The 25,652-nt window shown below is 36.9% G+C and overlaps 1 protein-coding gene and 1 long non-coding RNA gene across 5 annotated transcripts; one reads left to right on the top strand and one right to left on the bottom strand.

The window, feature by feature from the left end:
* Nucleotides 1–117: 117 nt before the first annotated feature.
* LOC120006494 lies at nt 118–1,356 on the bottom strand. The gene is made up of 2 exons (XR_005470022.1): nt 982–1,356; nt 118–783 (listed from the first exon to the last, which is right to left on the bottom strand). It is a non-coding gene; the product is annotated as an uncharacterized LOC120006494 (long non-coding RNA).
* A 311-nt stretch (nt 1,357–1,667) lies between these two features.
* On the top strand, nt 1,668–25,131 carry LOC120005533 (exportin-7). Of its 4 annotated transcripts, none has more exons than XM_038855215.1 (29): nt 1,668–1,827; nt 2,060–2,401; nt 2,897–3,057; nt 3,338–3,403; nt 4,351–4,468; nt 4,601–4,710; nt 4,800–4,895; nt 6,562–6,685; nt 8,046–8,113; nt 9,800–9,886; nt 10,058–10,210; nt 10,315–10,410; nt 10,495–10,554; nt 10,675–10,793; nt 10,910–10,997; nt 12,618–12,725; nt 12,799–12,903; nt 12,975–13,027; nt 13,171–13,234; nt 13,347–13,481; nt 14,140–14,252; nt 14,340–14,433; nt 16,015–16,234; nt 17,238–17,368; nt 17,952–18,098; nt 18,887–19,015; nt 19,765–19,863; nt 23,691–23,729; nt 24,519–25,131. In XM_038855215.1, exons 2-29 carry the CDS (start codon nt 2,161–2,163, stop codon nt 24,654–24,656), a joined length of 3,162 nt encoding a protein of 1,053 aa, XP_038711143.1. In that variant the 5' UTR covers nt 1,668–1,827; nt 2,060–2,160; the 3' UTR covers nt 24,657–25,131. The 4 variants fall into 4 exon arrangements, with proteins under 4 accessions (XP_038711143.1, XP_038711145.1, XP_038711144.1 ...); XM_038855217.1 differs by having other exon boundaries at nt 12,802–12,903; XM_038855216.1 differs by having other exon boundaries at nt 2,142–2,401.
* Nucleotides 25,132–25,652: the final 521 nt, after the last annotated feature.

A 25,652-nucleotide genomic window follows, 5' to 3' on the forward strand; every position in this document is an offset into this window, starting at 1 on the left:
ATAAGTTTATGGATACTTATTTTATGAATGTGTAGTGCTTCCGAAATATTTAATACGAAAATTAGGAGACTCTGCATAAATTATTATTTTTTCAATTATTATTTTTTCTCTAAATCATCAGCGGGAAAATAAGTTTACTAAATTAGACAAAATGAATCATACATCTTATAAAAAAATCCTAACATTAGCAAAGACTCAGATAAATTTTGATTTCAAGCCATTAATATTTTCAAACCGTAACATATTCAGCACTTTTTTTTTCAATTTAAAAAATAAATAAAGGGATAAGTATCAGGGAAGCCCTTGAATTACCAAAAAAAGGTCACTTGAGCCCTTAATCTTTTTTTCGTATCAAATCAACCCTTCAACTTCAAGAATCGATTCACATTAGCCCTCGGACCACTTTTCCCTCATAAAAGAGATGAGGTGGCTGTTAACTAATGATGTGTATATTTTAATTTTGTAATGATATTCCACGTGGCAATGTCGTATTGATCTGTTTGACCTCAGCCCCTTGCGTCCCACCCCATCATCTTCATCACGTGCAATCTCAATCTTGAACTCACTCATTGGGGGAGAGCAACTTTGGCCAGCAGAGAAATCAGTATGATTAAGGCAAGAAACAAACCCATCTCTTCAATAATCTCGCCCCTAACATCTCTCCAAGTGCCATCAACAAAACAACACATAACCATAGCCATGCCGTAGCGACTGGAATCAACCATAGCTTCATACGGGAACTTGAAGTCATTGAATGCTTTAACTTCTCTGCCTTCCCATCGCCTAAAAATCGCATCAAAACTTTAACAGGAGCCAAGTTTGAACCAAGAAAAGTACATGCTAAAACCCCTCCCAGCTATTTCATCAAACAGTTGATGTTCATGTTCAGATTTTACCCACAAATACGAATATTAGGTCTCAACAGGTCTCAACAAAGTTAAAACTTGAGTTTGGCTACACAGAGAGAAGCAAGATCCAAACCTGGGATTCTTGGATCTAGAAACGAATTTGTCGGATCTACGAAACCCAACCAGTCGTCTACGAGATTCATCAAGATCGAATCTTGACTCTCATCTTCCGATCTCCAAAAGTAGAAATCCTCAATTGACCCACGAACGATATCAGAACAAGAGTCGAACTGAGCAGTGGAGACTGGGTTGGCGTAGAAGGGATTATTGGGAAGGTTTGGGAGGAAATCGGAGCAGGATATTTGAATCGGCCATGTTTTTTCATCTATTTAGTTTTTCTTTTATGTTTTAATTTTATTTTTTTAACCATGTCACATTTTACATTTATTTTATATTAAAGCCAAGTCAGAAAATAATGTACACATCAGCAGTTTTTACCGGTAGAGAGGCGGAAGGGTTGACGTGAACCATTATTTGAAGTTGAGGGGCTCGTTTGATATGAAAAAAAGTGTAAGGGCTCAAAAGGTTTTTTTTTGGTAGTTCAGGGTTTCCCTAATACTTATCTCATAAATTAAATTATAAGGCATGTTTAAACAAAACATTCAGTTTTTTTGATAATTTTGTTTTTTAAAAATAAAAAAATCCATACTTTTTTTTTAAAAAATAAAAAAAATCCATCAACTTGTTCGTCCCAAAGTGACGGCGTTAAAACCAATCTTTCGTTGCACCGATATAAATTAGGGAAAGTCCAAACGGACCTGTAAACTTCTCTGATAAAGGAAACTCGGAAAAACCCGTCACTCTCTCGCTCGCTTCAGTCTTCTCCATGATTCATCTTTGCTCTTGAAATCAGAACGCTCAGGCTCTAGTCGCCTTTGCTTGTAGAATCCCAACTTCTTAGATCTCTGATTGATTCAAGGTACTCGCCTTCTGTGTCAAACGATCATGTTTCACTGACTGATAAACCAGTCATTGTCAAAATTTCAAGATTCTTTTACTGTCAATGATTGTCCTCTCATGGTGGATTTTGTTTTACTTCTCTAGATATGGACTTTTTTGGCTAAGGACTCTGTTTCTTTTCATCAAACGATTGATTTGGTTTCCCACATTGCTCCGATTCTGTTTTTCATCGTCTTTGCTCTCCTATGCAGATGTTTCTTTGCTCTGGAAGGCACTGTTCGTCTCCATGTAATGATTGAAGCAAATTCCAATAATTAGGGTTTTTGTTTTCAGATTGGGGGTTCAGAATTCAATGGAGAGCCTGGCACAACTAGAGGCGTTGTGCGAAAGGCTCTACAATTCACAAGACTCTGCGGAGCGAGTTCATGCCGAGAGCACGCTGAAATGCTTCTCCGCGAACACTGAATACATCCCTCAGTGCCAGTACATTCTCGACCATGCTACCACACCTTATGCGTTGATGCTTGCCAGCTCTAGTTTGTTGAAGCAAGTCACGGAGCATACCCTCCCTTTACAGCTCCGTTTGGACATCAGTAATCTCTTGTTCCTGGAAATTTATTCGAATTTCATTGTTCAGTTTTTTTTTTTGTTTTGAAATTTGGGATGATCAAACAGGGCCGGATCAGAGTACCTTCAGCCAAGTTTAGAACTGAAACTGGAGCTTGTTGGTTCAATAAATTTTCATGTTTTATGATTATCTAATAAGTTCTTGAAAGATGATATTAACTTTAGATAATTATAATTATACATGCGTCAACTTATGTTAATGCTCATAATATGGTCGTACTAGGATTGTGTTGTTTGGCAAATTTTTTTACAGAAAACTTAGATTGAATTTAATTGTAACTATTAAGCCACAATTTAACATTATGCTCAAGCTTGGACTTGAGTTTAGGTTCTTTAAAATGAGCTTGAGTCAAGTTTAAGGTTGGTCTTTGGCATGCCCGACCATTTTCCTGTAGTGGAAATACATATTACTTTTTATTTTTTCCATTGCTTATATAAAATTTCCCCATTTGTCTTTGTAGGCAATTACCTTATCAATTATCTAGCCACCAGAGGACCCAAATTGCCACCCTTTGTTACTGCATCTATAGTTCAGCTCTTGTCTCGGGTTACAAAGTTTGGTTGGTTCGATGATGATAGATTCCGAGACATAGTCAAGGAGTCTACCAACTTCTTGAGTCAGGTGATTTAACTTTTTCATGAGGTATTGCTGCTCATTGCAATATCACCATTATGTATTACTTTGTAATTTTTTCTTCAGTCTCATGCTTTCGATCTTGTAACTCATCCATTTTTGCATCCTTAACTCTATGTCAATTATGCGTGCTTTAAATGCGTTGCTAAAGTTTTTAGCCTTGTTGTAATATGTTCATCCTGGTATAATAATTTTTTTTGTGTTGCTACCATTAATATAGTGTAAGTTCTACGAGGGATGCATCTCTTACAGATCTTTTGTTTTACAGTCAACTTCAGATCACTATGCCATTGGTCTGAAGATATTGAATCAACTTGTCTCTGAGATGAATCAGGTTAGTTTTTCTAAAGTTGTTTGTTAGTGTAGACTGTATAATAGTTGAGTATTTCTTGTGATATGAGGTTGAGGTGTCAGATACTTTTTTGTATGATTTGTTTAAAATGGTGATAGAGGTATTGTTGAAAAGGAAAGGTAGCAAGGGGGTGCCTGCCACCCTCCTCACTGAATGAAAGCAAAGAGTTTGTGGCTGTCTATCTCCAACGCTCCCCATGTGCGAGTCCAATGAATCCACTATGTCAAAAACCACGATGCTGTTCTTGCAAGCAAATTTCTTTTGCTATTATTTTTTGTCCTAGATTAAAGCAGATCTTCATTGTTGCTTGAGCCATTTTACTATCATTTATAGTTATTTGGCTCAGTGTTCTGGAAATCCTCAGAATAAAAAATAAGATGAGTGTATGATTTATGATGATGCTGATTTGCCTTAAAATAGCCCCATGTATCACCATGGTAGTGGCTTTGGCATTTGGCTGCAGTAATGTATGCATGCTGCATTCGTCAACTATTAGTTTGCTTATTTACTTCCGTTCCCTTAAGCAATTTTCGTCTTAAGGTTTGATTATCTATGCACACCATTTTAGTTTAGAATGGATTTCTTGAACTGAATGGGAAACATGTCCCTCAACTTGCGTAGGTTTTTGCATCCATGTATCTTGAAAGAAAATTGGGATTTGAGAACATTTTGGCATGGCATTCTGAGTTAGAATTCTCCGAATTCTGTAAGACGCATTGTTTCTAGTGATGATTTTTATATATTCTTTTCACCTGGCATCAAGATGTATACATATACATACATGACTTTGCTTTTGCATTAAGATTGTGGACCTTTATTTCTTTAGAATTACCATTATTATTATTATTGTTGTTGTTTTTTTTTAAATGTTTTAAGTGTCTGTTCTTACTTACATTTACTTTTGTACTTTTTCCACCCGTATTTTTCAGCCTAATCCAGGGTTGCCTTCAACACATCATCGAAAGGTTGCCTGTAACTTTCGGGATCAGTCCCTTTATCAGATATTCAAAATATCTTTGACATCATTGTGTCAACTGAAGAATGATGGTAATAAGGCTGCTAATCAGTAAATCCCTTGTTCCCCCTATCCAACCTCCATAGCCCCTGCTCGAACTATAAGTTCTTCTCTCCCTCTCTCTGGTGTTTGATTGTGTTCTGACTTTTTGTTGTTATCTACAGTTGCAAGTCAACTGCAAGAGTTGGCCCTCTCTCTTTCTCTCAAATGTCTATCCTTTGATTTCGTTGGGACATCTATCGACGAAAGTTCTGATGAGTTTGGTACTGTACAGGTATGTGCACTTCTTTTGAGTTTGAATTTAAGTACTTGAATGTTCTGTCAAGTTTACTTCGATTTGGATATTTAATGGCAATTCTACAGATCCCAACATCTTGGAGAAACGTTTTGGAAGATCCTTCAACACTCCAAATATTTTTTGATTATTATGCCCTGCAGAAGGCCCCTCTCTCAAAGGAGGTTTGCACTCATATTGTTTGATTTCTATCAACGTATCTATAGAACTTGTTGAACATAATTAAAATTAAGTTATTGTATTGTATTTTGCTGCTTGGAACTTAAATTGGTAATGAAAAAATTGACATAATTATGAAGAGTATTCCTCAGATTTTGTGGAAACATACTCATAGGGTTGCATTGGTGTTTTGAATTCGTCATGCAATGCCCATGGGTATGAGATTGCTAGGTGGTGTCCTCTTTACATTTAGTTGAAACCTAGACAAGGAAAACAAGAATGACACGAGCAGGCCTTAAAAATGTTTACCGTATCTTACTATCTTATGTATGTCAAAGTACACAGTAGTTTGAGGGAAAAAACTGTGCTCTCTCCTTTGGAGACCTTCATTATATAGGACTTTTAAAGGCTGATTATTAGGAATCAGACAACTAATTTACAGAGCTGTAATCTGCCTAATAAGGAAAGCATATATGCTATATTATCTATATGATAATTGTACATATTTAGCAATAACTATACAACTAATATATAACAGCCAGTCCTACTTTAGTGCCATTAACATCCCTAAATTTCTGCCATTGACAATGTATAGACTAGGATTTCTCTGTTGCTGCTTTCTACCTTTCATTTCCCACAAAATTGATATTTCTTAATTATATTTAAATTTATGACGTTAAAAGAGTTTAGATAAGTATGTGAATTGTTACATAGTGTAACTAAATCCTTTATTTATTTTTAAAATTGATCAAATGTACTTACTGCCCTCATTGACAAGCTGATTAAGAGATGTAACTGCATTCTAACTGGTACTTGTGCTCAAAAATTTCTAACTGGTGCTGTTTTCCAATATTTTTTAAGTTGGTGCTTCACCTGAAAATGTGATGGTTCAGCAATTTGTGGTTTAGTTCATTGTCTGGGGGCAGGGAAGTGGTGCCTATAACTATTCCAACTTGGCCCAATGTTTACAATCCATTTCTGCTTTGGCGAACTAGGCCTCATGGTTTTTCCTTTAAAATGGTAAAAGGCATGTTGCAAGTCCATAACAGCGTATAACCATTTCACCACATGTCCAATGTGATTAGGTTATCAAGTAAACGAACAACGTACATAAGAAGGTTCTAAGGCACCATTCAAGAAGATTAAAACATGGAGACTTAACTGTGTATCACATCAAGGGCAGTAGTATTTGGGTTAAAAGTTTTCCTATTTGATTGGTATGTGTGATTTTGTTGTATTACACTATTTTGAGGTTGCATCCTTTGGCATTCCTGCATGATAGAAAGATTTATCGACTATGGGTAGTCACCAATCTGCTCCCTTGAGTCAGTGTCTACAATATAATTGTTGGATTATGTTTGAAGTCAACGTGGATTGAACACTAGATAGTTGCCATGCCAAATCCAAAGAGTTTGTAACCATCTACGTTCTGACAATGTCAAATATATATTCTACTCCTATAAAAGCCAATTATGTTATGTCCGACCAGCAATTTGGATTGTCGTAATTTGAGTTAATGTAGCGTGTAGGTATTCGTGTTGATTAGAAAGTAAGTTGGTCATCACTTTTTTTCTCTCTACTTGAAATGTGAATTTTCTTGTTGACTAAGGTGGTTTCAGGCTTGTTCCGTAGAAATCTCTTTTGCAATTCTTTCTAATTTACGTGTTTTAGGCGCTGGAGTGCTTGGTGCGACTAGCTTCTGTAAGACGTTCACTTTTTGCCAATGATGCTACGCGTTCCAAGTTTTTGGCCCATTTGATGACAGGAACCAAAGAAATCCTACAAACAGAACAAGGTTCTATTGGCTTACATGTATTTTCCTTGTTGTATATTGCCTTAATGTTGCTGAGATCCAACTGAAATATGAGTTTGCATGCACCTGTGTTTCTAAGTCCTTTTTCTTTGTTCTTATTTATTATTTTTTTAAAATTTCTCCTCCTTTGTTGTGTATGTGGGGAATTTATGTCTGTGTGGTTATGTCTCATTACATTTACTCAACCATTTTTCTTTCTTTATTATCTTCCCTACAGCAGAAGTTTTGGAACATAAAATTTAACACGAGTTTTCTTAGACATTACCTGATTAATATTGCTATTCCATTTTCTTGTTTATTTGTAAGTAATTATTGGAAAAAAGACAGCTCATATGTAATTATGTATATGATTTCTAAACTGGAATCTTTTGTGATATGAAGTTAAGTTGTTCTCTGGTGAGCTATTTTTTTCTTCTTTACCTTTTGCATTTATGGAAGAGTGCACAACTTTACAGCGTATGTTTGGTTCATTTATTTGTTGAATTTTATGTTCTTTTATGTGAAATTGATTGAACATTTCATGGAATACCCTGTACCAGGGTTGTGCATGACTTTCTGTGCTCTGAGTTCATGAATTGTTGATGTCGGTAGTGCTCAATTGTTTTCATCTATATTGCAAAATCCGCCATACAGATGTTGAGTAATTATGGGATTTTGAATGCCTTTTTGTTTATCTGTTTCCAATCAAATTTGAGATGAGCAATGCATGCATGCCACTAGCTTTTTCCCACAGGTTCAATTAAAAGTGTTTGATTTGTAGGTTTCACCTTGAACCTTTCTTGGTTACTTCCAATTATGTAATGAATAGTTCAAATCACACTCCAAGGTAGGTAGGGTAAAAAAATTGTAAACAACTCCCATGGACAAGGTTCCCGCACTCCAAAGTAGGTAGGGCATTTCCTATTTTTATAGGGCCTTCTGAACCAGAAACAATGGTATCTCCAGTGATAGGCCCTTTCTTGCCAGGAGAAATGAAACTTTCCACCTCCCTTGGATCCAAGCCATAAGATCATAAGTTTACTCAGTAATGCCACCATTTCAGTTCATTCTATCACCTTTTCCAAAAGAATTCTGAGCGTATTCAGCTTCCAATCCATAGTAACCCTGTTATCTCTCTTCCCGAGGGCCAATGTTAGAGAAGTCCATGTGGATAAGTTCCACAATGGCCCTCTTATAAAGCTGAAATGAGATCTTATAAAATTGTCAAAAACAACTTTTAGTGCTGTATGCAGGCGCCTTTATTTGGTTGAGAATTCAACAGCATGCACTCTCTGTCTCTGTGTGTGTGTGTGTGTGTGATGATGTTGCATTTAATTTACAAGATATGCCGAATTTGGATCAGGTCTTGCTGATCATGATAATTACCATGAGTATTGTCGTCTTCTCGGACGTTTCAGAGTGAATTATCAGGTGATTTTTTATATCTTGTTTTAATGCCACATTTTGCCTTCGATCTTTATATATTGTAGTATGCAGTTCATAGGGTGTCTGTACATACTTTGACCTTAAAATTTATACTGGAAATAATTTGACTTTATGTGGCCCTGTCCTTGTCATAACCAGGTTCACAATATATGCATTTTCTTTTCAAGTTTAGTTTGTTCATTTGTTATTTTCTACTTTCTATTTATGCGGTTGGGTATAATGTTTTCAACACTTTGACATTTATTTTGGTTGTTTAGTATGTGTGGACAATCCCTTGCTTACCAGCTGATTTTTCTTGCTTCTATATCTGTCATCGTGTTTACTTCTCTGTCTCAGTCTGTGTGTGTGTGAATGTCTATTTATGCAAGCACACACCCGTAGACAAGTTCACCTCTGGTTGTCTAGGACCCTAGGTGTATGACTGCATTAAATTATGTAATGCCTCAGCCTTCCTCTTTTGAATTGACTGCATGAACCTGCTTTTTCATTATTTCTTTCTAGGGGCTATGGCTGTTTTTTAGCTCATGGCTTAGCCTTCCTATTTCAGATGTACTGCATGAATATGCTTTTGCTATATTGCTTTACCTGTAAGCTATGGCTGCTTTTCTAGACGAGCTCAACTATTCGTTGTTTTGTTGATTCCTAATTTTTATGTCACTAATACAAACTGTGGTATATATATTTGTTTGTGTGCAATGGATGGTAACTAATGAACTTATCTCACTGTTTTGCTTTATTATTAATCCTCCTTCACTAATGGCCAAGGAAATTTTTTGAAACATAATTTAGTAGCTAGACAGGGTTCTGAAATTGAATACAGAGCTATGGAACACATTGATTTGAGATGATGTAGATAAGTAGATTAGATCAGACTAAAATGAATGGGTTTTCCCCTGGAAAACCAATCTATTTCTAGCAACTGTTTCCAAAAGTAGATTAAACATATAGAATTAGATTTACATTTTTTTGTGATTGTCCAATGGGGATGGGAATTTGAATCCCTACTTTTATGGCAGGGTGGTGAGGATCATGACCACTTGCGAGTGGAAGCGTGTAAGTAATATATAAATGGGGAAATTTATTAAACTTGAAAGTTTAATAAGTGGCTCAGGATACAAAGAGTGTGGAGCTATACAGCTGGCTTTCTTGTTCTATCCAGTTCTCCCCTCTCTCTCTCCCTATTGTCTTCTCTTTTCTTCAGATATATAAACTTCTTACATTCTTTATACTGGAATCCATATATATGGTGACTGTGTCCATGCAATAGTCATCCATACTCTTTCGGGCTAATGTCTTTTTTTAGTTGTTGATCTTTGGATTCTCATCAGAGTATCCTCTGCTGCTTGGACTCCCGTTGAATTTTTGTGGAACTTTGTCATCTAATTGTCCACCTTTTTGATGAATATTTAGTTTTTTGACATGGTTGTGGCACTTCATCAAATTGTTTTGGTGTTTCACGTCCTTAAAACTCTCCAGCAAGTCACGTGCAAATGCTGTTGTCATCTCAACTTGATGACAATGCTGATGCCAATGCTCATTTGGTTAATCACTTATTTGCTCATTCTCATCAATTTTTTGATGTGGTGGTTGTTACCTGGCCTTGAATTGATGAACCATGGTTGTTCGTATTTACCGGCCCGTTGGTATTGAATTTGCAAAGTTGTGGTGCAGCTCTCGGAGCTTGTGAACGTGGAAGGCTACAGTGATTGGATACAATTAGTGGCAGAGTTCACATTGAAGTCTTTGCTGTCCTGGCAGGTTCGCTGACTATAAATTAAGCCGTATTACAGGACTGAATTGAGTGATTATATTGGATCAACCTTCAGTTTAGCTGAACACTTTCCATTTTCCTTGACATGATGCATTAAGCCATATTGTTTGGATTGTTCATCCCTCATGCATCTTACTGATTACATTACTTTGACCCAGTGGGCGAGTAGCAGTGTATACTACCTGTTGGGTCTATGGTCTAGATTGGTAACATCTGTGCCATACTTGAAGGGTGACGCTCCAAGTTTGCTGGATGAATTTGTACCTAAGATCACTGAAGGTTTTATTACATCAAGACTTAACTCTGTACAGGTATGGTGCTGCATACTTATCTCTGCACTGATGTCATGATTTGCCCACATGAAAAGGAGACTACAACTTTATCAGTTCTGCTTGCTTCTCACTGTTTTATCCAGGATGGATTTCCCGAAGATCTTTCTGATAATCCATTGGACAATGTTGAACTACTCCAGGATCAGCTAGATTGTTTTCCATATCTTTGCAGATTCCAGGTGCAAATGCTATATTCACTGCTTGTTTTCAAATTGTGTTGGTTGTATAGGTTTGGGTGACTTCTTTATTTTGACAATCTGCAGTATGAAAGCAGTGGGTTGTATATGATAAACATAATGGAGCCTCTTCTGCAAGCATACACGGTACAGTCTCTTATCTTCTGTGTTCTCCCTGTTTTTATTTATTTACTTTTCTTTACATAAGGTGCATATGGATTTCTTTGTTTGGTGATCTATTTTTGATCAATTTATTGGCTTATGTAGGAACGAGCACATTTACATAGCAGTGGCAACACTGAACATAGTGTGATTGAGGCCAAACTTGCTTGGATTGTACATATTATAGCTGCCATTCTTAAAATAAAGCAATGCACTGGTTGTAGGTAAAAGGAGAAAAGAAAACATCTTCCTTTATTCCGTTCAAATTTTGTTATAGAAACTGCAGTATGTTTACCATGGAACTTAAAAGATCTTTTTTTGTTTCACTCGTCTCATGTAGTGTCGAGTCACAGGAAATGCTTGATGCAGAACTCTCCGCTCGAGTTTTGCAGTTAATACGTGTCACTGATAGTGGACTACACAGCCAGGTGCATCACTGGTGTATACCTCCATTTTCTAAATTATTTTCTTAGTTTTGTGCGCTATGACTTACCATCAAGATAGTTAAAATTGGGTTCTAAATCGTAAAATTGCACAATTTTACGAGCTAAATCATAAAATTGCACAATTTTACAATTTTACCAGTGAAAATATAGTTAAATCGGACTGAAATCGAGAATCGAGCAAAATCGTTTGAAATCGTAAAATCTATGATTTTACTGCGTTTTTTTAAAGATTTTAAGAAATAGAGAACAGAATGCGATCGCTGTTGCCGAGTCGATTAGATCGAATCAAAATTCAAATGCACCACTGTCAGTCCATCACAGCTGGCGAGTCATGATTGTCGATTGTGTCTGCGACTGACTGTCTGAGAAGTGAATGCCGACTTGCCTTGCCTCTCCTCGTTAGTGTCGCCCAGAGTCTAGAGAGGAGAAGAGAACGAATTTGCTGTCTTTGAGAGTCGAGAGAGGCAGAGAGCAAAGTAGGTTTGGGGAGTACTGAGAATATAAAACGGTGTAGTTTTAAGGAGTACAGTGAGTAAGCTACTTTTTATCTCTTCCTCAGTGTTCTGCTCGATTTGCTCTCTCTACATGCATGCTTGTCCCTTTAACTGTCATCTTTAATTCTTTAAGTTAAGAAATTATATTCTTTTATCAAGACAATAATTTTTATATTTCTACACTCTAGTTTATTCATTCAAGTTTAGATCTAGAAGAATATTTAATTAATTCACATGTGGTAAAAATGAGATTGCAACAAGAGATGTGAAACATTGGTCATATATAGTATATATGATGTTGAAACTTGTTTTATGTCATTATGTGATGTTAATATGTTGCTGTGGTTGTTATAGGTTTTTTGTTTTTTTTTAAAAAAAAATTATGCAGAAACATGTCTTTGAACATGTTCTTTGTGATTGTAGGAAATTTTTATTTTTTCGCATTATATTACCGATAATTATACTTAATTCTATGGAATACAATAAATACATAATAAAATCTTATGATTTTACGATACGATTTCATGATTTCGATTTGACAGTCCCTTTTCAATTTTAGGTAATATCTTGAATGCCTCCTACTGCTTATTTGGCTGGGGGATGAGAAGATGTTGTGTCTTCTCAATTTGAGATTGTGACGTTGTTGAATTTTCTTTTGGAAGAAGATTATGTCCCCTTTCTACGTGTGTTGACAATACTTAGGGTTGAGGATTTCAATTAAGTGTTCTTTTGAGTCGAGTAGTAAGAGCTGCTTTTACTAAAGGTCTATGGTAAATGTATACCCCTACTGATGGTGAGAGGTGACAGGTCCAATCCTCAAGAGCTACCACTTCATGCAAATTTCTAAAATGTTGAACTTACTCCGACCCCTTCCTTCCAAGATCCCTCCTGTGGTGGATTACAATTGGACAATGGTCTTATATGTCAGACCAGTTTATTGCGTCAGTGGATCATGCATGCTTCTTCATATTATTTTTGCATGTGTTGTGAGAATGCAACCCAATGTCTTCTAGAACATTATTTGTCCCCAGCCATAGCCTTTTATGGATGTTCTTTCTTTTTTTTCCCGCATGTTGGACGTTGATTCAATTCTTGTCGAAATTACCAGAGATACGGTGAACTGAGTAAGCAACGACTTGATCGAGCAATCCTCACCTTCTTTCAGAATTTCCGAAAGTCTTATGTTGGTGATCAGGCTGTGCACTCATCTAATAAGGTAATTAAGCTTCTCTCTTCTGGATGAATTATAGCTATATGCATATTCCTTGAGGATTTGGAACCTGTTGCAGCAGTTATATGTTCGGTTGTCAGAGCTTCTTGGAGTTCATGATCAGCTGTTACTGCTAAATGTGATTGTCGGGAAGATTGCTACAAACTTGAAGTGTTACACGGAGGTAAGTTCATTCTCGTGCTTCATTTGCTAAATTTTATTAGGTTTTATATTTAGCTCTCTGTGCTGTTCCAGAGTGAGGAGGTTATCGATCACACTTTAAGTTTGTTCTTGGATCTGGCAACTGGGTTAGTTTCGCAAGCTCTGTCTTTTCTTAAAGAACTGGAGCTATTCACTTGCTTTATTCCATCAACTGAGCTTCTTTTTTTTTTTTTGTTTTCAAGTTTAATTTCTTTCATGATCACTGCTTTTCTCATTATTTTTTCCCCAGGTATATGACTGGAAAGCTGCTTCTGAAGCTGGATACAATAAAATTTATCATTGCAAATCATACTGTAATGCCACCTTATATATATTTTTTAAATTTCTTTTGGTTTTCTTGATTTGAGTTTAATTTGAAGTTTAACCATACCTGATCTTATGGTCTGGCTTCAATTGTAATCTCAGAGGGAGCATTTTCCATTTTTGGAACAATATAGATGCTCTCGCAGCCGAACCACTCTCTACTATACTATTGGCTGGTTATTGTTCACGGAGGATAGCCCTGTGAAATTCAAGTCTTCAATGGATCCTTTGTTGCAAGTACTCTCTCTCTCTCTCTCTCTCTCTCTCTCTGTGCTCGTGCTTGGAAGTGATGGATACGCCTCAATTTTTAAGAAATAATTTTTTGCTCTCATGGGTTCGGTATTAGTATACCACTTGTTGGGGTGTTCGATCTCAGGGAGTTTCCCGCACACCTGCTTGTTTGTGTGGATTTTCATAGATGTTTGGATGCCCATCCTTAACCCAAAAGCTTGAGCGGTTGAGCCTCTATGGTTATGTGTCCATTTATCACTCTTTCACATTCTTGTTACCTCAGCAAGCTCTTCCTCACATAATCCACATCCAAGACACTCCTTTTTACTTTGTTTCACTTTGCTGGCTATATTCATTTTGTTTTTGATAGGCCATTGTGGTTTGTTTGTTACAGTTCACTATCTCATTCTCTGAGAGTCGCATGTTACATTATGGGAAAGTTTAGTAGAATCTTTTTCAAGTTTAACATGCTCATCTCTACCACTTGATGTACTTGGGTGGCATTGTTCTTAAAACCATCGTTGTTGTCTTTCTTACTGTAATTTTCGTACTTTCTGTCCCTATCACCTTTTCATTGAAAGTTTTGTTATTTTGCTGCATTCTTGTACCCCTTACTGTATTTTGGTTATGAATTGTTCACTGAAGCAAGGTTCATGTGCTGTAGGTTTTTGTTAGTTTGGAATCAACACCTGATTCAGTGTTTCGTACTGATGCTGTAAAGCATGCTTTAATCGGTTTAATGAGGGATCTCAGAGGAATTGCAATGGCTACAAACAGGTTAGCATATCTAATCATTAGTTTTAATGCATTTGAATAAATACTAAGGTTACTTGTCCCCTTTGTTCCCTCTTTGGTATATTCCAGTCGCAGGACTTATGGGTTCTTATTTGACTGGCTATACCCTGCACGCATGTCGCTACTCTTGAAAGGCATCTCGCATTGGACTGATACCCCAGAGGTAGGAAGGCATTAATGTTTCTGCATTATCTGTTATTAACTCTACCTGATTACTCAACCTGCCAAATATTACCTTCCTTTTTTTGAACAACCCAAAGGAGACCATCGATAGTCACTTTCTTAGTAGCCCTTAATAAAATTTCTTTTGCACTAAAAAAAGAGACCATCGTTGGACAGTCTCAGACTTTGGTATCTTAATTTTCTAGAAATTGAATTTGTAGGCCTTGCTGTGAAAATTTTCTATTAAGCGTTTAGAATTTTTTTTTGGAGATTCATGTAATGGTGTAGTTATGATAATAGTCATGCTGCCATTTAGAATAATAATGACAGTGGTTTGAATTGCACGCCGATGCAATTAAACTGCCATACAATGCCCTTGCAATTAAAATCTGATATCCTGAATGCCCGTAGATGGTTATCATATACATTTTATCCGCATGGATGCCTTGAAGATAAGATGTATTGCTGTCTAACAGCATCAGGTGTTAGAACTTAGAAGATGACTGGATAATCTGACGTGTGCCTTTAGTAACCATGGGGCCTTATTTTCAGATTACATGCTTGAGTAAATTCTAGATTTCTCTAATAATACCCTCATAATTTTTGGAAAAACCCAAAAACCACAGTGAAGCCCTCAGGTCATGGGTTTTTTTCCCCCTTTACAGTCTGGTACAACCTGAATTTTTGTACATTCTTTCTGATGAAGACAATTCTTTCCTGGAAAAGGCATTAACTAATGGTCTGCAAGCCAAGGGGTTGGGTGGAATTTTTTATGCTGGATTACTAATTATGTGGTGGATTGTCACATTGAGGGGAGCATATAAGTAGTTTAGAACTTTGTTCTTAATATTTTGAAGCGATTGGGCTTTGGGGATCATCCATGTTATTTGGTTACAAAATATATCTCTTCATGATCTCTCTCAACCATGGTAGCGGATGTGCGTTGCATGTTTTTCGTCTTCTTGTAGATTCAGACAAGCAGAATCTTTATTCCCTTTGTCTTTGTTTTCTTTTTTCTTTTTTTCACTTTAAAGTTTAATTGATGGGTGAGAAACTAACTCAGTTCAAAGAAAAAAAAAATTATAGGCTTCATGAACATCGTAGAAGTTACGCAAAGAATTAGCCTCTATTGGCCTCATTTACAAAAATAGCTTCAATAGGAATGAATCATATCTTCTAATACTTGTTTTAAGAGGCTTCGATTGCTTGAGCTTAGTTGTTTGAGTGCCGTGCTGCCCACGGTTGTGGAGCTGTGGAGGAACTGGCCTTGCGCATGGTAACACTTTCACTCTCTGGGTTTCTAACCAAACCGGTTCTTCAAGATATTCAGTGTTTATGAGTGCTATTATTATCAGAGTGTTCTGGTGACTGTAATTACATGCTTGGGTTTTCTGACATTTCATTTGATGATTTGAAATAGATATAATATTCTACTGACTGTATTGGCTTCCTGAATCACAGATCAAATTTCTTGTTCAACCTTCTTTTTATCTGGTCATCATTCTGAGAATCTATGACATCAATAAACTATTATGGATTTTAGCCCCAGAAAAAGAATTAATTGTTTGGCTCAATGATGCAGGTTACCACCCCTTTGTTGAAATTCATGGCTGAGTTTGTATTAAACAAAGCCCAGCGCTTAACTTTTGACTCATCTTCTCCTAATGGCATTCTTCTTTTCCGGGAAATAAGCAAATTGATTGTGGCATATGGGACGAGGGTTTTATCTCTTCCAAGTGCTGCTGATATATATGCCTATAAGTACAAAGGAATATGGATTTCATTGACTATTCTCTCAAGAGGTTAGACTGCGAATGTCCCTTACTTAAATTATGGATAAATGCTTCAGATTGGTTGAGATGATTAGATGCATGACCTTATAATATTATTATTTTATATAAACAAAAAGTCAACATGTTATGCTAATGGATGTGCTCCTGCACATGAACTCAAGACATATATTTCCATCCATCTCTTTGTTCTCCAGCAGGTGTAGTATTTTGCAGGTAATTTTAAACACATACTTTTCTCTCCCTCCCTCAGTTTTTCCTTAAAGTACTTGGAATTACATGTTTTGGTGAAGGGCCTAATAGTACAAATACAACTGCGAAAAAGTGAGAAAACTTTGGGAAGGATAAAATTTCATCAAGTGCTGCTTGCTAGCTTGCAGCAATTTCCACCTCACTTCTAGATTTTAGCTGGTTAAGCGAAATATGGGAATTGTTGTTCTGGGTTTTGTAGCTTCATTGGTTAGTGCCTAAATTGTCATAGTGGAATCATGGGTATGTAGCAGTAGGAACCTAGATAAACAGAAAATTTGTGTGCCTGATCTCTCACCATTTATTGGTTAGTGTGAAGGGGAAGAAACAGTAGAGCTTTTGAGGGGAAAACTCCTCTCAAAACTTCAGGAAAGTTGCATTGATCCACTTTTCGTGTTCCCTTGGTAAAGCTTGTACACTGGTCGGCTTACCAAATTGGTATAGAGCATGGTCCTGTTGATGAAATTAAAAAAGAATTCTGTGCATTTACACCCCCCCCCCCTCCAAAAAAAAATCCACCTCTTTTTTATATACTTTGTAATTACAAAAATTACAGGAACCTTGGACGTTCAGTCATATGAAAGCATGAAGCAAAACAGTTTTTGTTGTATGTAGTTGCCTTATCTGGCATAATTAAATCTGTTCAAGTTCTATGAGTGCTCTATATACCTTTCTCCCTTCAGGTCAATTTTTTATAATTGAACACGTCATTTCTCATACATATGTACAATATGGGCTGACTATTATGCATGTAACTTTGTGGCAGCACTTGCTGGAAATTATGTCAACTTTGGTGTGTTTGAGCTGTATGGTGATAGAGCACTCTCTGATTCCCTTGACATGGCCTTAAAGTTGACTCTATCGATTCCCTTGGCTGATATATTAGCATATCGAAAGGTATGTAAGATTTACATAGGAGTGAATTTGGATATGAAATGTATGCATATTTGTGATCAGGGGCATTCTCCATCATTACTTTGGGTAATACATTGCTTGTGAAAGGCGTTGACTTCTTAAATTTAATAGAATAGGAACTTGTCTTCAACATACATCTGTCATCACTTAATCTACTTATTACATTGCTTATAAAACGCAGTAAATTTTTATTATGCTTTTAAAAGCTCGTGCTTTGTAAGAAAAGCGGATTTTAATGTTGACGTCTGAATTCCATGGGCCTTTTTACCTATTTACAATATCCTTCATCCATTGTATATCTTTCTCACACTGATTCGCTGAGTTTGATGTGAATCCTTGTTGAGTCGTTGACGTATAGTATGATTAGCATATCGGTATTATTGTGCATGTTATTGTATCATTGGTCTCTTCTATTAGTCATGTTCTGCGGGAGTTGGTGTGAAGCTTTCATGGTTATTTTGACCTCAGCTCTGCATGTTATTTTTTCTTTGCATAGTGCAATTTTAGATTGTTGCTTTTACTAGTTGCCTGGAAACTGGAAAGTTATAGATGGCTCTTTTTGCAGCTAATGAAGGCCTACTTTGCATTCTTAGAGGTACTATTCAGCAGTCACATCAATTTCATTCTGAATTTGGATACAAACACCTTTACACATATAGTTGGATCGCTTGAATCTGGTCTGAAGGGTTTGGATACAAATATCTCATCACAGGTACTCATTTATAAATGGCTATCAGTCTTTTCCAATTTTATGAAATTTTCATTTTCGCATTGGATAACTCATTTATATCTGCTGAGGGTATTTATTCAAGCATTATTGATTAGTGAGAGCTGTGAAAATGCTGAGTATTGATAATTGCTAATTATTTGTTTGTAATATACTTTACATGGAGTTATGTGCATATTTGAAAACATAAAGTTTTATCCAGCTATCTGTTGAGTTTTTTTATCTGTTCAGCGTTCGGACATTGTTAATTAGCAGTTTCACTATTAAAGGAATCCTGTTCAACTAGAAGGAACTCTTTACCTATTTTTGTTCAAATACTTGATTTCTTAACTGTAGTTAAACGGGAATCCTTTTGTCAAATGGGAATTCAAATTCTCTTTGACTTCCCAGGGATTTTTGACTACTTCATATGTTGCCTAGCACTGCTACTCATTTCATTGGTGATGTTATTAAATCAAAATCTTTGTGGATATTTTTGATATTGTAGTTGCTGCATGAATTTGTATCTTTAACAAATTAATCATGGGTTTTCCTTAGAGAGTTTGTTCTTGAATCTTTTCGTAGTACTATTGTGTTCCTTCTACTTTCCTTGGGCTTTCTTAGATATCCTGCTTCTGTTGTCCTAAATTTCTTGGTTGTACTTCTTTGTTCCTGGATATTGTGCCTCATCTAAAAAAATTTACAGAACCTCTGTAAGTGTGTGTAATGTTTGTTTTGTATGCATACGTGAACTATATTCATCAAAGCTCGTACTTTTGAATTCTTCATTTCAGTGTGCATCTGCTGTTGATAATTTGGCTGCTTTCTATTTCAACAACATCACCATGGGGGAGGCACCCACTTTACCAGCGGCAATAAATCTTACTCGACATGTTGCAGATTGCCCCAATTTGTTTCCAGAGGTAAGTGAATGACATCAATTGCAAAGGATAACTTCATGTTATTTGTTTAAAAGAAAATAATTGTATTGCTTCTTGTACATAATTGCTGTGATATACACCTTGGAAAATACATGGTAACAAATGCAAGATTTCGTCCTTCGCTTTCTTGCTTTCCCTCTTTTTTTACCAACAGAAAAGAAAAAGGGGAACTTTTAATGTGGTCACTGAAAAGACCTGTACGTGGGGGGGTGCTTTCCCCCCCTTCAAAATCTCTTCTTGGGACCTATTTTCCCTTATCCTCAACTCAGGTGGCTTACTAGCAAATTATGCTTATGTGCTTAGAATGGTTCATGGCAGATGTAAATTTTTTTTTTTTTTGTGACCAAGCTCTTTTTTTTGTGTTGTGTGGGGTTGGGGTAGGGGGGTTCGAACTTGACTACCACTCAACTGGGTTGCCAACACCAGGTGTAAAGTCAATTATTTGATTGGCATGAATGCTGAAATGAAAGTGTCTAGGTGATACTTTTGGTAGTTCTGATTTCTATGCGGGATTTGAAAGGGGACTCAAATCTTAATTGCTCCCATGTGATGTGAAATATATTGAGTCAACTTAGTTAGTGTAGCTACTTTGTTCATTCTGCCTTTATTCGTTACAATTTGAGGAGACTTTTTTTTTCTCCTGTTTGTGTATGTTTGTGTTCCTGCCCTCCCCTGCTGTCTGTTTCTGTTAGTTCTCTTTTGTGTCCTCTGATTTTTTCTTATGCCTATAGATATTGAAGACCTTATTTGAGATCATATTATTTGAGGACTGTGGCAATCAGTGGAGTCTTAGCAGGCCTATGCTGAGCTTAATTCTTATTAATGAGCAGGTATTTACTTATATTTCTGCCTCCTAACTGTATTTTCCAAATACGTCCGTGAAGTTGTAATCTTTATGAACCTTTTATTATTCATCTTCTCTACTAACATATATGAAGTTCCATATTTTGCTATTTGTTTTTATTTTTTTGAATCGCTAAATGATTATTAAAGCACCAAGGAGGTACAACCTAGAGAATTACAAGGGAGCTGGAATAAATGCCTCAAGAAGCAGATTGAGACAGTGTGAGGATGATAGGATTGTCCCACATCGGAAGATGTGAGAGCTAAGGTGTTGTTTATAGGGGGGAGGTATGGGCCTCCCCTAGTACCCAAGGTTTTATAGTATGGGCTGGGAGGCCTTGGGTACAGCCGGCCCATATGGGTGGGTGTCGGTTGGGCCTTGGGTGTTGAGCGTGTATGGGCGTGACTCTATCAATGGTATCGGAGCATACGATCTTGTTGTGCCTTCAACTTGGGGCTGCACCTGCGGAGTGGCTAGCCATGTGCTCGACCCACGGGGGTGAGGACCCTGCGGAGGGGCCGGTCATGGTGCTCGACCAACGTGGGCGTTGGTCTTGAAGGGGAAGGTATTGATAGGATTGTCCCACATCGGAAGATGTGGGAGCTAAGGTGTTGTTTATATGGGGGAGGTATGGGCCTCCCTTAGTACCCAAGGTTTTCTAGTACGGGTTGGGAGGCCTTGGGTACAACCAGCCCATATGGGTGGGTGTCGGTTGGGCCTTGGGTGCTGAGCGTGTATGGGCGCGACTCTATCAGAGGAACACCGACATTTAATACAATTAAGCCTATTATGAACGAAAAAATAAAAAGAGATCATCTTAGAGTCAAAGATTGTATGATTTCTCTCTTTCCAGATTGACTAGATGATGAACATGGGAGCATTATAAGGATCTCCGTTTTGGTCTTGTCACTGGGGAGAGCACCATGAGAATAACTCACTGTGTTCCAAGCCATTAATGACCCAATCAATCCCCATCAGATTATACCAATGCTCCAGGCCTTTTCTTGTCCAAGGAAAATGAAGAAGTGAGTAATATATTATGACTGTTTTTACAAAAGCCTAAAGAGATGCTTCATTTCTGCAAGTTGTCTAAGAGTCTGGATTTTGCCCCATACAACTTCCCAATAGAAGAGCACAACACGAGGAGGGGGCCTTAGATCTCCAGATGCATGACCAAGGAAAGTGAGGATTGCCAAGGTGGTGATTGGTCTTGATAAGCTCACCTTAATAAGAATTAACAGAGAAAGCTTTATCTTTAGAGCAGTGTTTTAAAAGGCGGGTTCAGAAACCGAGGTGCTTGACTTATTTGAGGCAAGGTGTAAGCCTCGCTAAGAATCAACAAGAAAACCTATATGCTTAATCTAAAATGTACATGTACACATTCAAATAATATAATCATATCAATTTATCAATTTATGAAGACATAAGTCCATCCATCATCAATTCAAGTGATCAACAGAGATACTTGGAGTTGGACGCAGAATTAGAGAGAAAGTCTAATTGAATAAAGTCTTCAAGAATCAAAATAAATCAATTACTTCCAGCCATTCTCAATATGCTAAAGCTACATGTCTAAAACTAGTGGGTGTTGTGTGGATGACAGGATTTGAAATCTGTCAAAATTATCACTGCAAGTATCTTATATACTAAACGAACATTTTTTTTCATTCTAGTTATCCTATGAAAGATGGAACTCCTCCAAGCCAGCTTCACATGCTCGCTTTGCAAATATTAGCAAGAATAATAAGAAAACAGAATCAATCAAGATCTGAAGACTGAAAATTGTACCTTCTATTCAAGATCTAGGGCACAAGTCGCACAACACCAACAGAGAGTTAGAGAGAGAGAGAGTATGTATGAAGCTGAAAATCGATTCGATTCCTTGGACGATTTGTTTGTTAGAGAGAGAGAGAGAGTCTTCGAGAATTTGTCGTCCTCGGTTGGAATGGGCTCGCTGGGTTGTTTGTGTTTTTGTTCTTTGTGGGCGTTGCTTTTGATAAATTGTGGTGTGTCAACAATTACGCCTCATACGCCTTGAGGCGCAACGCCTCGAGGTGTACGCCTCAGGCATATGAGGCGTATGCCTCACAGGCCTTTATCAAGGGCGTACGCCCGGAGGCAGCTCGAAGGCGCCTCGCCTTGAGGCGCACCTCAGGGCGTACGCCTTGACCGCCTTTTAAAACACTGCTTTAGAGAACTTCCAGCAAAGTCTATCATCAGCATTACAATTAATATTTGAGTTGTAGACACTGGTCGAAAAGTCCAAAGAGGAGCTAACCTCCCACTAGGAGAGAAGCATACAAGGTCACTGATGTTGACATCCTTTTGATAACTAAATAATACAAGTTTGGATAAGATTTCATCAAAGAGTCTTGCCCAGTCTAGCGGTCTTCTCATAACCGGATATTGGTACCTTTTGGCAGCTTTCAAATGCATATGAGCAACCCAATCAGGCCAACCTTTTCTGAAGAAATTCCAGATACCAGAATCATAGGCTTCTCTGATTGCCTTTGAGGTCCAGCAATTGTTGTGATTGCCATACCTTGCTACAATGACCCTCCTCAATAGATGATCTTTCTTGGAAGTGGCTATAGAACTTCCTAGCCTGTCAATTCAACCAATCCTTATGTAAATAGTTACTTTAGCCATTTAAGCTCTTAAAGGCTACACTTGTTTTGAAGTCTTTGCCACATTCACATTTGTTCCTGCCTGCTCTAACATGGAGAAGGGAGGTTCAATTATTTTTAACTTGTGAACCCTTTTCTGTAAAGAGACATGGGTAATGGTACCGGTGGTCATGTTTTTAGATCTTGACATGTTTCATCGAAGTCCTAGGCATTTCGATATCAAACATATGTATGGAGATTCTGTATGGGCTGGAAAAGAATCATCAATCTCTTATAGGATATTCAATATTGTATGAAATCAGCAAATCACTGCAGCGTTTTCTCTTTCGATCTGTGAGAAATTTTAATGCCTTAGACCCAAATTGCTGAAAATTTCAAAATAATAAAAGTAAGTGGAAATGTGAAGGGCAATGGCTCGTGGAGACAACAAATTTTGAGGAAAACTTCGAGGGGGTTGGCTTGGTGGTAACTTATCAGGATAAACCCTTGTCTAAAAGACAATGGGTACAGGGTTCAACTCCAATGTCAAGAGAATTTTTTTGGAGCCACTCTCATGGGCTGAAGGCCCTGTAATTGCCTGGTGCGTATGGAATGAGGGGCCTCATGTACGCAGGGTTTACCATATAGGATGGGGTCCAATTTGGCCGTGTCTTGGATGGTACCTGGTTATGAAGATATTTTTTAAAGGAAAAACCCCTTCAATAAAAAGGGTAAACATATGCTTATTGTAAAAACGTATACCATTGCTGAGCACTCCCATCATTAAGCTAGTCTTTGATGTCTTGATACCCATGACATGTTGTTCTATGAGCATGACGTCAAATGTCCCCTAGTCAGAACCACAAGAATGATTCATGAATGTAGTTCCATGGACTGGTTTTAAATGAACAATAAACCTATTATTTTGAACAATACAGTTCAATACGTAGATTGCTTTCTTTGTGCATACATTACTAGTTTGTTAGTTTCATTTTTGATGACTTCGAAGGTGCTAGCTTCCATGTCATTGCTTACTATTTTTTTAATTACCTCTCTAGAGAGACCATATAATTTGATGTTTTGGTATTATATACGTCCTATTTATATGAAACTGATTAAGTTCTCTTGTGATTTAAGATTCCAAATCTTTATCGTATTGCCTTCTTTCATGTATACTTATGCAGTCTATATCGTCTTTCATCTGCAGTTGTTCTCTGATTTGAAAGCTAAAATTTTGGCTTCACAGGTAAATTTTCACTGCCTTCATTGCTGGTCTGAAAATTTAGTTCTGTCTTGTGGAAAAGTTGATCTGAGGCATTTGGTTTGTGAGATTAACTTTGCTGGAGTTACTCAATGGTCATGGTTATCGATTTTGTTCCTGTTAGATGTGCCTATTTACTTGGAGATGATTGTTTATAAGAGTTGTAGATTGTGTCAGACTGATTCCGTGATGTCTTGTGTCCTTGTATTTTTAAGGTACCCTAAAAGAATACGTTGAAGAAAAGATTATATTTGATGTATTTAAAACTTCCGCGATGCTAATTTTGTGCGTCAACATCTGGTTCTCTTTGGGTCACCCCTCAGAGATTATTTGTCTAAAATATTATTTTTCAATCGAAAAAAAAGATTTACTAAAAGCTCCAAGGTGGTGCATAAAGGAGAGTTACAAGAAGTCTAAACTAAAAGCCTGAAAAATATTGTTAAACTTCTCTAGTATAATTCAGTTAGTATATTTTCAAGATGATTAAAGTAACTTAAAGCAAAAACATTTTGACCTTTGCCTGTCAATGAAGTGATAAGGGTAGGGGATAATCTAGAAGAACCAGAATCCTCAAAGTAGAAGATATCATTTAAAGGGATTTAAGTGATGGTATTTCCTACATGTAGAAAACTTTTTTATTAAATTTAGCCTCTCGTATCATTGGTTTTGAGAGCTATTTGTATTGTGCAGTAGATATAAAAGTTTTCTTTTAAATTTTTTTCACCATTCCTTAATCTCATTTTTCATGTGACATTTTCTTGCATCATCTTGCAGCCGGTGGACCAACATCAAGGGCTTTCCCTCTGTTTTGACAAATTAATGGCAGATGTTACTTTAAGCCTAGATCCGAAGAACAGGGACAAGTTCACCCAGAATCTGACGGTTTTCAGGCATGAATTTCGTGTCAAATAGCTCGTCTCTATGTGCTGTTACAATATCTGTAACTGCATAAGATGTTCATACAAAGAACTCCAAGCTCTGCATGTCAGCTTTACGTGCCCGCATTTCGTTATGTATATTACGGACACTTTCCTGAAGGTGCATGGATTTTGGACATGGGGGGTATGGTGGTGGATGATTTTTTTGCTTGCAGGTATTGCATAGTGTTCTCATCCCTGTAGATCAAACTCTGTAGAACTAGAGGTGTCTATATACCTGAAGAATTTACAAGGTCTCCAAATTACTGGTAGACTCGACAGATCATTTTAGAAAATTACCAATTCTTTCTAGATCTAAGAAAATATGTGATCAGCTTTGTGTTCAGATAATCTTGGGTTGTAAGCAGTTCTGTAGATCAACCAATACATGTTGAGATATTCTTTCTATTTATTGGTTATGGTTGGGAAAGAAAAGAAAGGAAATTCAAAGCGCTTCTCATGTTTCTGCTTGGTTTTGTCTGGATTTTGCGTACCGCGACACAGTTGTTTGAATTTGAGGGCTCCGTAATCCCTTAATAATTTACAAGTCACATTTAAAGGCAAAAGTCACAGTCATGAAAGTGTTAAAAATAAAGATAAAAATAAAAATGTGATGTAATGTGACACATCTCATAGACTATTAGATTGAAATTGTAGACTCTACAATTTTAAATAATTTGTGGTACATCCTAATTTGTCATGTTTGTCATATATGTGACAACAAGCATACCAATGAAAGAAAGGAAGAAATTAAATTGAGATTTTAATAAGTGAAAAGACAATGCAAACGATGAGCGGCATCTCTAATCACTTAGCTTTGTTAAATTGTAGACAAAAGAAAAGGATTGGATAAATTATAAACAACCTTCTAGAAATGTTTATTGGTTTATAAGGAAATCCGAAGATTACAATGCAAACGATGAGCGGCATTTTGCTCATCTGCAAAGTAACAAACATTAGAATTTAGACAGTGAACAAATTTTTCAGTCAT

This window comes from Tripterygium wilfordii, chromosome 9 (genome assembly GCF_013401445.1).
Source record: "Tripterygium wilfordii isolate XIE 37 chromosome 9, ASM1340144v1, whole genome shotgun sequence".
NCBI classification, from domain to species: domain Eukaryota; kingdom Viridiplantae; phylum Streptophyta; class Magnoliopsida; order Celastrales; family Celastraceae; genus Tripterygium; species Tripterygium wilfordii.